The 14,653-nt window shown below is 35.9% G+C and overlaps 1 protein-coding gene across 1 annotated transcript in view; it reads left to right on the forward strand.

The window, feature by feature from the left end:
* The window catches only part of Cad87A (cadherin 87A), a 1,045,423-nt gene that overhangs the window by 559,712 nt on the left and 471,058 nt on the right, over nt 1-14,653 (forward strand). Inside the window, exons 19-20 of the mRNA XM_090395555.1 lie at nt 2,807-2,879; nt 3,651-3,829. Of these exons, the coding sequence (XP_090251681.1) occupies nt 2,807-2,879; nt 3,651-3,829 (252 nt within the window). The remainder of the gene's footprint in view (nt 1-2,806; nt 2,880-3,650; nt 3,830-14,653) is intronic.

Below are 14,653 nucleotides of genomic sequence, written 5' to 3' on the forward strand. Positions count from 1 at the left end.
GACATATTGCAAAAGTAGTGAAGGTAACACAGAGGATCTGCAATAATGAGAAGGACACTGACCTGTGGAGGTAAAACGGTTATCATTCCGTTGTATAAGATCCTGATCAGACCACACTTAGACTATTGTTCTCAGATTTGGTCCCCAGGATTTGAAGGTGATAAATTAACTGTGGAAAGGGTACAAAGGCAGATAACAAAGATGGTGTTGGGACTGTACAATGTTAGTTATGAGGACTGCAGAGTTTGGTGGATAGAAGGAGAAGTGATATGATTGAGACTTTTAAACTGTTGAAAAGTGGTTACAGGGTTGACACAGGGGAGTTCTTTAGCTTGGTTGAACAGCATGAAGGAGTGATGACAAGGGGCCATCCCTGGAAGTTACGAAAGGAAGCTGTGAGCAAGAGGGTGAGGAGTGGTTTCTTTGCATGGAGGGTGGTTGAACCATGGAATGCATTGCCTGATAGAGTGGTGAGAGCGAGAACGGTCAAAGAGTTTAAGGAGTGGTATGATAGACTTTGCGTTTCCTAGGAGGGACCTCCTGCGATGAGTCTTGATAGAATTGTCCTTCTTAGAAAGGACCTCCCACGATGAGTCTTTTGACTCCATGGAGGCCTGAATAATAATAATAATGATAATATTTGGTAAGTCTGAAAGAGGTCTGTATATTACATGCATTTTTTTTTTAAGTACAACTCTAGCACTCCATTGAAATGAATGGAATTTAGGACACTTATTTTAGCCTATGACTTCCCCTTAACAAAATTAACAGAGCTCTTTGCCCTTACTGTCAGATCATGCCATGGATACTGATCACCAGATCCAATGAGAAAAATATACAAGACCTCTCTCTCTTATGCAGAAACAGATTTAAATCAGAGGGGCTATTTCTGGAATCTGAATGAAATCTGATAGAGAGTAGCATTTTTAGACTTTCATTGAGAGTCCATCATTACACTCATAGAAGGTGCTATTATTATTGAGTTTAGCCAGCTTTTACAGTGTGTGTGTGTGTGTCTTCCTGCTAGTTTGCCTGTGTATATGTGCTTAAATATATATGGTGAGTATATTTCTTTGTGTCCATGTAGATGCATTAGTGACCAAAGCAAAATACTGGCTCATAACTAATTACCGTATTTGCCGGCATATAAGATGCACTTTTTTTCTTTGAAAATAGGTCTCAAAAACAGGGTGCGTCATATGCCGATACTCAGTTTTTTATTACTTTCATTTCTGGAAATTTTCTCTGTTTCGAGTTATGCGATTTCTTTCTTGCTCCCTTGCGGTGTGTGAGAGCATTCCAATTACGTTATGTATTCCAGTTACTGGAATACATTCTAGTATTCCAGTTATGGATAGATAACATTTGCTCTAGGCACTCTGGTGGACTGTTGAAGAAACCTCCCCTGCTAGTATGGGATCAATTTCGTTCTCACAGAACAGAAGATGTTAAAAATAAACTCAAGGAATTGAAAACTCAGTGAGCTGTAATTCAAGGAGGTCTAACTAGTCAGCTTCAACCTTTACATGTCTGTATTAATAAACCATTTAAGGGATTTATGAAGGAGAAGTCAAACTGCATCCAGAAGACTGCTGGATGCAGTATTCAGATTTTGAGGTTACACCATCAGGAAGAAAGTAGAGGCCTACCATTTTGCAAGTTTGTCAGTGGGTCAAAGCTCTTCATGGGATGCTGTGAAAACTGAGACAGTGGTTAAATCATTTAAGAAGTGTGGCATTAGTAATGCACTGATGGTACAGAAGACAATTTGTTGTATGAGGACTGAGATTCTGATTTAGAAGAGGTTTCAAGTGTCTCTTATTTGGCTCTGGAGTTGAATTTCTGGGTTTTGATGAAGAAGATTAAATGGTAGGTACTCTTTCCTAGTTAGATTAAGTATTTGTTGAAAGTAGATCTACTTATTACTTTATATTTGAAATACTGTAAATTCATTATAATATTCAGTGATAAAGTTTTTTCCTAAAAAATATGTACAAAAAAGGGGTGCGTCTCGTATGCCGGCAAATACTGTAGTTAAATAAATTTAGTTACTTATTACCTTTAAGTGTCTGTTTTTTTAACACTAAATATCAACATGACCATGGACTCTTGGTTAGAGAGCAGGTACATCCACTTATCTAACTAGTCTTGATAGTTACTAATTGAGTTTATAGTGCATTCCTATAATTGCAAATTAATTTATTATTCTAAATTTGAGGTACTAGTCTTTTTTCCACAGTTATTTTCTAAAATTTTAATTTCCAAATCCTCAGTCTTCTGGTTTCTTTCTCAGTATCTATGCTTGGTATCATAGTTGTTTTCCAGTAATTATTATTATTATTATGTGACATCTCCAAGGAGTCCAAACACTCATTGATGGAGGGCACCTACTCTACAACTCTGTCTTCAATCCACCAACTACAGCGAACTGCATCATCTACACCAATGCCATCTACTGTGCACCATCAACTCCACAAGTATTTTCATAGACAATCACAAACATCCATGCCCACAGCAGGATTTGAACCTGCAGCGTTTTGACTGGAGAGTGGATATGCTAAACACTCAGCCAACGAGGCCAGCATCCAACATTTCTTTATCCAACTAAAACCTGATCTTAACATATAAAAACATTGTGATATTTCAGTATTGCTTTGTTAATTCTCTTTGATATATACAGTAACTCCCCATGATTTCAACAATATAGTTGATGAAAAATGTTGCATTTTAGATAATTGTTAAAGTTACTTAAGACAGTTGTTCCACAAATCATAAATGTGTAACATTATTTTCTTTTTCTTTTTAGGATGCAAATAATAATAACCCTCTCTTCCAGAAGCCTTCATATGTAGCATCTCTTCCTGAGTCATCACTTCCAGGTATATTCTTAATAGTAAACTACTATTAAATTTTACAAAAATTCAGTTTTATTCACAAACACGGATAAGAAGCTGCGTTTAAGAATAAAACTAAATTGATGTTTCATATTTGTGCTTATTATTGAAATGAGTGGACCTGGTTTAATAGTTCTGCATAAAGTTCTTGTTTTTCTTAACCTTCTGGAGTACAAACACAATGCCACTGAAAAGTGTCAGTAGCAGGAACAGGATACATAAATATCTCAATCTCAGGATTTAGCAGCAGCAGAGACAGTGCTTTGGAAATAGGTGAAATTTAATTTGGACATACTAATAGTATATTGGAAGGTAAGAGAATGAAAAAGATGTATATGGATTTTTAAACTTGGGAAGTGTAGCAGACAGAGATGGTTTGTCTGATAACCATGATTGTGTATGTGTATGTGTGTGTGTGTGTGTGTGTGTGTGTGTGTGTGTATGTGTGTGTCAGTTGAAAGCAGGATGTGTAAGAGAGAGAAACAGAGCTGCTGAGAAAGGAGATTGAAGGAATGAAGACTAAGTTGAGGAGGGTGAATGAAAATCTTGGGAGAATAGGTGTAAGAGAAATGAGTGTGTGTGTGTGTGTGTAAGAGAACAGCATCAAGAAGCAAAGAGGAAGGGGAGAGACAGTGGAAGAGAGGAAATTGTGATGAGTGTTATGACTCCTTTGAGATTCCCCAGATTAATAATAATAATATAATGAATATTTTCTTAAGGTTGATAAATATTTTCCTGTAACCATATATTTTTTAGGTACAATTGTCGAACAAGTATCAGCTAATGATGCAGACACTGGAGTCAATGCTGTTATCTCTTATCGTATTCAGAGAGGAGGATTTGATAATTTTTTTATAAATAGCACAACTGGAATTATAACTGTCGCACCAGATGTAAAATTAGACTATGACAGAAGAAATAAATATACAATTGAGGTAAATTTATAATGATTTTAAAGTTTATGACTACAACTGCTTGATTAAGATAAATTTAACCAAATTTAACTAGTTTTATTTTTTTGCAATAATAAATTTCAAAATGCCAAATACTTTATAACTGTTTGAAATGTTGGCATATTAAGCCACACACACTAAGAAAATGTATTGTTAAAAGAGTTGAAATATACCACTTGCCATTATTGTCAACAGTCAACTATTATCAAGCGTTAATAAATATGATGAAAGTTACTAGTTCAAAATATACAGAACTTCGAAGTAATGTCAGTACTAGCTAGAAGAATAGCCGATCCTGATGCTAGTAATACAGCAATTTTCGAATGTTGGTTTTCATGTTTCTTTTTTAATTGTTTTACACTGTATTACATATTTGGAATTGATTTTATATATATTTTGATTTTATCAGTAAAATTTTGTGTGTTTTCCTGTTAAAAGTGAAATTAATATTATTACATATGCTCTGATCAATGAAAAATGAAGTAGACATTAAACATTCAATGTTATGCATATTTAATTTGATCTTTTCTCTTTAGTGCTTTTTTCATAATGAATCATAGTCATGATATTTTAACACTGACATTATTATTAAAAAAAAAAGGTAGCATATCTTGTATACCAAAAACTCTTAGCAGCTTGGCATCCTATTTCTAGTACATACAATAATTTGCTGAATTTTATTTATTTGAAGTTTGAGATTAAACAAAAATTATTAAAAAAATGCCATTAATTTAAAGAAGAATCAATCAATATATTATTATTATCCTAAGACTGCATGGAGACAAAGACTTATCTAGGAGATCCTTTGTCATACACAGAGCTCATCATACCATGCCTTAAACACATTTAAATTCTCTGCAGACACCACACTCTCAGGCAAGGCATTCCAATCATTCACAACTCTGCATGCAAAACACCTTCTCACTCTGTTGTACAAACACTCCTTATACATCTTCCAAGGATGACGTATAAGGAGTGTTTGTTCTCTTGTTCTCCCTCCCCCCCCTGATCTCCCACCATTTTATGAAAAACCTCTTCAATATGGATCCTATAACAATCCATTACCAACTTGTATGTCTCTATCATATCACCCCTCTTCCTCCTATTCACTAGACTCTGTAAATTGCATCTTCCCAATCTTTCCTCATATTCAACATTCCAGAAATCAGAAAATACCTTAGTCAGTTGCCTCTGGACTCTTTTCAACATCTCTTCATCCTTTTAAAAACCATGCAACCAAATCTGTGCAGAGTAATTCACGCTTGGCCTAATCAAGGCCTTATAAAACGGAACAAGAATCACCTTACTTATACAAGTCAGTGTCCTCCACATCATTCCCAGAATTCATTGTGTTGTAGCTTTTAATTTTTCAGGAAATGACAATGTATACCAGAATGTTAATTAAAGAACTTTATTCAATACCTTACTATATTTTGGCAACGATACATTTCCATCATCAGGGATCACAAAAAACAATGATATGCACATGCAGACACTAACAATGAGCAAGTGAAGCTGAATAAAGGCAACAGAAGTCGGGCCTAGAGTCCTAAACTGTGCCCCCCCCCCCAGTGGGCTAAATTTGGGTTATCTTAGCCATTGGGCTGGCGATCCTAAAATGTAAGCTTCCCAAATTTGGGGCATTCTTATGCACCTAAATTTGTTGAGGTTTGGAGAGTTTTTTAAAGCTGAGGAAGATTTCAATAGTCTTTCATACTTGTATTTGCTGTGGTGTAATAGAGTGGCCTTTCTTCCGGTGTATCCTGTGGTGGGTGTCCAAAACATGGTCAGCAAGTCTTGAGTGGCTGTATTGGTGGAACCGGATATAGTCCTTGTGTTCAGATATCCTTATATTGGCTGTCCTTCCTGTTTGGCCATAGTAGGACAGTTTGCAACTGCAAGGGACCTGGTATACTCCTGGTAGATCTAGAGGGATGTGGCTGGACTTTGGCGGAGTGGATAAGAGATACCAATTTCTTATGGCATATGGAATACTTATATATATTGTTGGATGCAAATTAAATATGCTTTAAATTTTCTTGTTGTTACTTCATCCTTAAGTATAAACCCAGCATACTCAAAGTGATTACTACAGTTAAATAACTTCCTTTTTTGAATAAAACTGCAAAATATTAGATCCAACACCACCTACCGAAGCTTTCCAGTAGGAGGAAATAAAATAATATAAAGCAAGGCTTGAAGAATTTGTAGAGTAGTGGCTGTTGGTGATTAGTATTATCATATTTTTCTTGCCGGCCTGGTTGCTGAGTGGTTAACATGTCCGCTCTCCAGCCAAGGGGCTGCGGGTTCGAATTCCCCCGAGGGCATGAACGTTTGTGATTGGCCTACAAACGTTGTGTGGAAAGGGAATCTGCGTCCCTACCACTTATTTCTCTTTTTCTAGCAGAAAATATCATTGCCAAAACCATGTGAGGTACGGCAGTGACCATACGGCATCTACAGATGTCAAATGTGAAAAAAATTTTTTTTTCCTTAACTTAGAGTAAACAAGATGAATTGACTTATGTTGGTTAATGGAAACAGGTTTTTACTCACCAGCAGTTATGAAACATTACTAAATTTCTGCTAATAATATCTGGACCTATTATTCAGACTATTGTTTAAGCATCTACTGTTTAAACCAGATTGGTCAACTGGATTCAGGATTGGCTGTCCGATAGGTATCAGAGAGTTGTGTATGGTGGGGCACTTTCAAGGAAGCAGAGGGTTATAAGTGGGATCTCACAAGGCTCAGTACTGGGACCTATATTGTTTAACCTTTATATCAATGACATTGTCAGTGGATTGCACGGGGATATTCAGTTGTTTGCAGATGATGCGAAGCTGGGAAGGATTATTAGTAATAGTGCAGATGCGGCAGCCCCTCAAGAGGATTTGAATAAGCTAGATAGATGGGCAAATGAATGGAGGTATCGGTTTAATGCAGAAAAATGTAAGGTCTTGAGGTTTGGAAAACATCGATGGGACACTGCATACTCTATGGGAGGAGTTATACTGGAGAAAGTAGGGGAGACGAGATCTGGAGGTTGATGATTGATAGAAACCTGAAATTTAGGGGACATATTGCAAAGGTGGCAGAGGTAACACAGAGGATTACTGCAGTAATGAGAAGGACACTGACCTGCAGAGATAAAACAGTTATCATTCCGTTGTATAAGACCCTGATCAGACCACACTTGGACTATTGTTCTCAGATTTGGTTCCCAAGATTTGAAGGTGATAAATTAACTGTGGAAAGGGTACAAAGGCAGATAACAAAGATGGTTTCAGGACTGTACAATGATAGTTATGAGGATCGGCTGAGGGAATGTGGACTGCAGAGTTTGGTGGATAGAAGAAGAAGAGGTGATATGATTGAGACTTTTAAACTGTTGAGCGGTGGTTACAGGGTTGACACTGGGGAGTTCTTTCGCTTGGCTGAACAGCAGGAAGGAGTGATGACAAGAGGCCATCCGTGGAAGTTACGAAAGGAAACTGTGAGCAAGAGGGTGAGGAGTTGTTTCTTTGCATGGAGGGTGGTTGAACCATGGAATGCATTGCCTGATGTAGTGGTGAGAGCAAGAACGGTCCATGAGTTCAAGGAGTGGTATGATAGACTTTGTGTTTCTTGGGGGGGGGGAGACCTCTCCCTTGATGAGTCTTGATAGACTTTGTGTTTCTTAGGAATGACCTTTCACGATGAGTCTTTTGACTCCATGGAGGCCTGAATAATAATAATAATCTCGGTCCTGGGATTCATCACAATAGGTCCATAGACTTACATATTGTTTATCATACATCTGCTTAAACTCATTTGCTGACAATGCACTTGTAATTCTGTTTATTTCACTCAACACTCTCCAATCAAAAAAAACTAGCTCTCACAGCCTTGATAACCCTATTCGCACTCAGTTTCCAGGGGTGATGACCTCTGTTCTCTCCCCTCCTGGTATCTATTAGAAAAATTTCTCTTTCATCTTCTTTGATGCTTATCATAGATAATGAAGGAGAAATTCTTGAAATGCGCAGAACAATACTAAGGATGAGCATTTTTAGCCTTTTGACCTTTGGAATACATTCAGACACTGGTGCTGTTTAATAACTTTAGATCATTGTCAAAGCAGTATTTATTTCCTTTCACCTTCACTCCTCATTCTAGAGTGTAACTCTAGTCTGTCTCCTAAGTTTTTTGTAATCACTGTCCTTGTGGTTTCACATGTATCCTTTCCTTACAGAAGACTTCATACAGCTTGTTGCATCCCAATGATCATTTCAGAGGACTGCAGAGGACATTGTCGAGGTGTTCAGTAAGCAGTTCATTAGGATGATTCATCCACATAGTGAAATCAGAGCTTAGGTATAAAGAATAAAATGAGAGAATAATTAATGGTGAGTGAGCAGGAGGCATATACATATAATTAAGGTAGTTGGACTTGAATGACATATCACCATGCATCTGAAGGGAATTTTTCAAGTAATTAGTCAGCCTTGGCCTACCCATTTAATACTGGTCTTGCAACAGCACAAGTCTCATTCTTTCACTTCTAACAGGTGGTGATAAGGCTAAGGCAACAAATTATGGGCCAATCTGTATATCTGAAGTTGTAATGAAAATAAGGCTTTTGATAGGTTGCCACACTACAAGTTGGTCACTAAATTGAAGCAAAGGGGGGTTGGATGATAGACTAGTGAGTCAGATAGGTGAATGGCTATTGGTTAGGTATCAGCCAGTTGTGTATTGGCACTATCTTGAAAAAAGAAAGTCACTAGTGGTGTGCCATAAGGGTTATTTTTGGAGCCATTGTTATTTAATTTATGTATTAGTGATATTGGGATAGGTTTAATTGGTGATATAAAACAGTTTGCAGATGATGCAAAATTGAGGTGAGTGATGAGGAATCGAGGAGATATTGTGGCCTTACAGGAGGACTTGAATAGATTGTAGGTGTGAAATAGTATTGAACTGTCAATTCAATGTAGCGAAGTGTAAGGTTTTGAAATTTCGTAGGCAACAATGGAATGAAAAGTATATGCTTGGCAGGGAAATATTTTTGGAGGAAATTAAAGAGATAAGAGACCTTGGGATAGTGGTGGTCACGGATCTAAAGTTCAGAGATCGTATGCATAAGTTGTAAAGGCATTATGTCAGATTATCACAATGATGCAGATGACCTTCATTTGAAGAAATGAGGAAGTCCTGGTTCCATTGTTAGAAGGCTTTGATCAGGCCTTGTATGGATTATTGTGTGCAGATTTGTCCCCTGATTTTCATGGTGATGAGAATATGTTGGAAAGGATCCAAAAAAGGCTAACGAAGGTTGTGACTGGTCTTTGGGATGTGGAATATGAGGAAAGATTGAGGAATGCAGTTTGAAATGGCTTGTGAATAGCCGGAAGAGAGGGGGATATGATTGAGATAAGTAAGTTGGTAAAGGGTTGCTATCAGGTTAACGTGGAAGAAATCTTTTGTAGAATAGAAAAAAAGGATAGAAGAAGATGACATACCTGAAAGTTGTATAAGGAGGATGTGAGCAGGTTCTTTGCACTAGGAGTGGTTGGTCAGTGGAATGCTTTGCCTGACATTGTGGTGAATGTAGATACATTGAATGAGTTTAATGCATGGTTTAATGGGCTTTGTTTGTAACATTATTTTTCTTCTGCAATGAGTCTTTGGACTCCATACAAGTGTGGTGTTAATAGTAATATTAATTTTCCATATCTCCTGATGACATCTCTTCATTTTAATTTCCATAATTAAAATCACTCATAATGATCTCCCTTCTCTTTTTCATTAAATCTGTTTGCTTATGAATTCCATAGTCACTATCCTTTGTATTTCTTGATTTATAATATCATGTAACTAAATATATCTTCCCATCAACTTTCATCTCACATCATGTTGCCTCTATTTCTGCCTAATGCAGGCATATTCCTCTACTACCATCGACAGCACATTCTTGTTTGCGTTATGAATATTGTTCATACCAAAATTTGACCTGCTGTAACTCTGGTTCTAAATGAAACATCATCTGTGCATAGTAAGCAAGCTGTACATACACAACTTTGTTAAGATGAGCCATAACTTTTTTATTTCTAAATGTTAGTATTTTCATCATTGCCATAAACTGGTGAAAATGAGGATGAATATGAAATTAATATGTTAAGAAGGTTGTCAATGGACTGACATCAAAGTGTATTATATTGTTCAGGAGAATGCAGATAACTGTGCTGAATGATTTGATATCCTTGTTTATTTACTTACTTGCTTACTGTCATCTTCTGCTGGGGATGGGTTGAGTCTTCTATGTTTCCACAACCTCCAGGAGTCTCAGTTTCTTGCATGGCTGGTGAGCTGTCTATATGTTTGTAATCCAGAGTTGACCTTTATTGTTGTTATCCATTTAGTTCTTGGTCTTCCTTTCTTTCTTTTATTCTTGCATACAGAGCAAGGTTGGCTAGTCTTTTTGATGGCATTCTCTCAACATGTCCATACCATTGAAGTTGTCTTCTTTTGATCTTTTCAATTAATGAGTCTGTATATTTTAGGTCTTGTCTCACAGTTTCATTTGTTTTCTTTTCTGTCCATTTTGTTTTATTTATTTTTCTGAGGCAATTCATTTCGAAAGCCTCCAGTTTTCATATCTCTGTCTTCTTGAATGTCCAAGTTTCTGAAGCATATGGCACAATGGGTATTATAATTGAATTATATAATTTTATTTTTAGAGGTTTGAAGATTTTATTATTTTTCCAGATTTTACCTAGCTTATTAAATGATGACCATGCAGTCGATATTCTATGTTTAATAGTGGTCATGGTATCTAGGTGTTCTGTTATTACTGTTCCTAAATAGTTGAGTTGTTTTACCTGTTCAATTGTTGATCCATTCAAGGAGAAGTTTAGTTTTTCTTAGTTTTTTCCAATTATCAAGATTTTTGTTTTGTCTGTATTTATGGTCATGCTGTATTCTTTAGCCGTATTGTTTAGTTTGGTTATTAGGTTCAACATTTTTTCTTTTGTGTCTGCTATCATTACACTGTCATCTGCATATTTTATGTTATTAAAGTTATAGCCATTTAGGTTGACCCCTTTTTCTCCTTCCAAGGTTTGTTTAACCATATCCTCTAGGTAGATGTTAAAAAGGTATGGGGAGATGGGACATCCTTGGGCTACTCCTTTATGACATTTATTTTATCTGTTGTTATACTATTGAATTTAATTATTGCTTCTGTGAGACTATAATATTTTTCTAAGAAGTTTAGGATATCTTCATTGATTTGTTTCTGTTTTAATATTCTTAATAAGGTTACTCTGTTTATTTAGTCAAATGCCTGTTTAAAATCTATAAAACAGTAATAGATATTTTGGTTATGCTTCCAGTATAATTCTGTTAGTCTTTGTATCATGAAAATCTGATCCATTGTGGAGCATTCTTTCCGAAGCCTGCCTGTTCTTCACTAAGAATCATATGTGCTCTTTATTCTGTTCTGTAAGACTCTTGTAAATATTTTGTAAACATGGCTGAGTAATGTGATTGATCTGTAGTTTTACAATTTTTCTTATCACCTTTCTTGTATATTAGTATGATAATTCCTCTTCTCCAATCTTCTGGTATTTCTCCTGATTTAATGATTTTGTTGAAAAGTGTATAAGGAATTTTAAAGTTGTTTGCTTTCCTTCTTTCCAGAGTTCTGATGGAATTTGGTCTATCCCTGTTGCTTTGATTTCATTTGTCAGATTTCATTTGCTTTAGAGCATTCTCCACTTCTGATGGAAGGATCATTAGGGGTGTCATGTCTTGAGTTAGTGTGGGGCTTTTATTAAGCAGTTATTGCTTTCATTCTTAAAGGTTTCTTGGTAGTGTTCCATCCATTTTGCCTTTATCGCATTTGGATTTCCTGTTTCCTCGCCCTGATGGTTGATCATTGTTAGTGGTAGTGGTGAAAAGTTTTTTGTAATTTCTTTGTGTTATATAATGTTTTTGAGTTATGGTGTTTATATGCCTCATTGCATTTTTTTGCTTTTTTGTTTAGCCAGTTTTCTTTAGCCTGTCTGCAGAGTTTATCAATTTCATTTTTGAGTTGTTTGTATTTCTCTTGTTTTCTTCTGAGGTATTTCTGTTTATTTTTGTTTTTAGTTTTCTTTTTTCTTCACATTTTTCTAATATTTCAGATTTAATCCATTTATTATTGGGTCTCTTATAAATCCCTAAAGTTTCCCTTGCCGAGTTAATTGATATTTCTTTTCCTGTTTTCCAAAGATTTTCGGTTTCATCTGTTTGAGTCCTATTTATTTCTTCAATTTTCCTAATGTAGTCTAATCTTATTTGGTTATTTTTTAACTTTTCCATGTGGAGTTTATCAATTCTATTTCTTTTACAGTTGACTTTGAATTTTATCTGTATTGTTGCAGAGAGGAGTTCGTGGTCTGTATCCAGCTCTAGGCTTTTGAGTGTTCTTACGTTTTTTATTGAGGTTTTCCATTTATTTCTAATTAGGATATAACCTATACAATTTTGTATTTCTCTATCTGGTGAGATCCAGGTGTATTTAAAACTAGGTCTATGTTTGAGATGTGGTTGTTTTCTTTGCAGAAAATGAGCATAGTTTCTCCCCTTTCATTTTCGGTTCCAATTCCAAACTTCCTTGTTTGCTGATGCTAAACTGGGTAAGACAATAGTTAATCATTGCATTATCCACTTAAGCCTCGTGTGATGTGATATTGTTATTGTTCAGGACCTCCATGGAGTCACAAGTCCCATTTTGAAAGGCCCTTCCTAGACAACACAAAGTCTGGCATACCACTAAAGCTCATTCACTGTTCATGCTCTTACCACCCTATCAGGAAATGTATTCCACAGTCCAGCGATCCTTCATGCAAAGAAACCACTCTTCATCTTCTTGCTTGCAATTTCCCTTCACAACTTCCAGGGATTGCCCATTGTCCTTTTTGCTCCTTCTCATTATTCTATGATATGAAAAAAATCTCCCAGTGTCAACCCTGTAACTACCTTTCAACAGTTTAAATGTCTCGATCATATTGCCTCTCCTTTTTTCCTGCCATAACTTGCAGTTCACATTCCCTCAGTCTATTCTCATAACTAACATTGTACAGTTCTGATATCATTTTTGTTATCTATACCTTGTAGCTCTTTCCAAGGTTAATTTATCCATTTTGAATCACAAGGACCAAGTCTGAACATAATAGCCCAGATGTTGTCTAATCAGGGCTTTATATAATTGAATCAAAAGTCTTCTGTCTTTGTTGGTTAGCATCCTTCTCAGAATTGCAGCAATCCTCATATTTGAATCCTCCTGAAAGGCTACCACATCTTCACTCTTACTAATAACCCTTCCCAACTTCACATCATATGCAAACTGAATATTCCCCTGCAATCTATTGACATTAATGTTAAACAGACAGGTCACAGTACTGATCCCTGTGAAACTCCACTTGTAACCTTCTGCTGTCTTGATTCTACCCCCATGCACATCTTTCTGCTATTTATCAGACAACCAATCTTCAATCCAGTTCACTAATGAGACATCTGAACCCACGTGCGGTAACTTAAATGTCAATTTCATGTGACACCCTGTCAAATGCTTCTGTAAATTATTTAAAAAAAAAAAATCAACGTATGCCTTTCCTTCATCAACTTCTCTTGTTACTTTATATTAAAAAAAAAGGCAGTCAGTCTTTTAACAAATTCATGCCGAATTTCACAGATAACATTACCCTCATTCTGCTATCCTCATTTTCTTCCACCTCTGGTGGAGGAAAAAAAAAATAATAATTATATATCAACGCTAGAGTCCTATTATACACATTATCTATTGGTTGTAGAATTACAATTGTAATTCTACAACCAACAGATAATATTTATAAAAGGACTCTAGCGTTGATGTATAATTTTTTTTTTCTCCACCAGAGGTCAGGCCAACAAATGTTGTAGCGGTTGGTCAGTAACTTTAACAAACCAGTTAGATAGTAGTATAGCTTGTTCTCTGTATATAGTGTGTATGCTCCAGAAGATGACCTTGATATAAAGGTAGAAATCGAATGTAGATTTTAGTTATATTTAACTAAAGTTTTTACTCAAACACAGTAGTTGTCCCCATAATTTTCAAAAATGTATTTGGATCACTGTGTAAGCCTAAAAGAAAGCATATACTCTCCTCTTGCCTTTCTAAACCTCAAATCCTCCCTATCCCTCTAGAATTAAAACCTACTTCTCCAGGATGAAATACTCAAATAAAGTGTTCATTGAACAATTCCACTATGTCCTTTGCATCAGACACTCTGTTCCCATTTTTATCCAACAATATCATTCTTCCACAATCATTCCTCCTCCTCCTGGCAACATAATGAAAGAATTCCTTAGGATTTTCCTTAGTTCTTAGGGACAATCTCTTATCGTATTCAAGTTTTGCCTTCTTCACCATACTAATCACTCTCCTGGCTTGAATCTTATATTCTTTATGCATCTGCTCTCCACACCTCTCCTTATATCTCTTCCATAACCTCTTTTTTTTTTTTTTTATCTGCAGTTCCCATTTGATATCACTTTTCATCCATTTTACACCAAACTATATTCTCTTTTACATTCAAAGTATGCAACTTACATTGATGCTGATAAATAATTTTTCACCAGTTCCCATGCATCAATATCTTGCCCCTTCAATTTGTCTATCCATGGAACTGCTCCAAGCTGATTTCTAAGATTATTATACGTGTGGACAGACTTATGTGTTCGTCGAACATGTTGTTTATTATTTTAACGGTATAATTGAACACAGAAACTAAGTAAAT

This window comes from Typopeltis vanoorti, chromosome 7, assembly GCF_054136105.1.
Source record: "Typopeltis vanoorti isolate ZY-2024b chromosome 7, IOZ_Tvanoo_1.0, whole genome shotgun sequence".
NCBI lineage: Eukaryota > Metazoa > Arthropoda > Arachnida > Uropygi > Thelyphonidae > Typopeltis > Typopeltis vanoorti.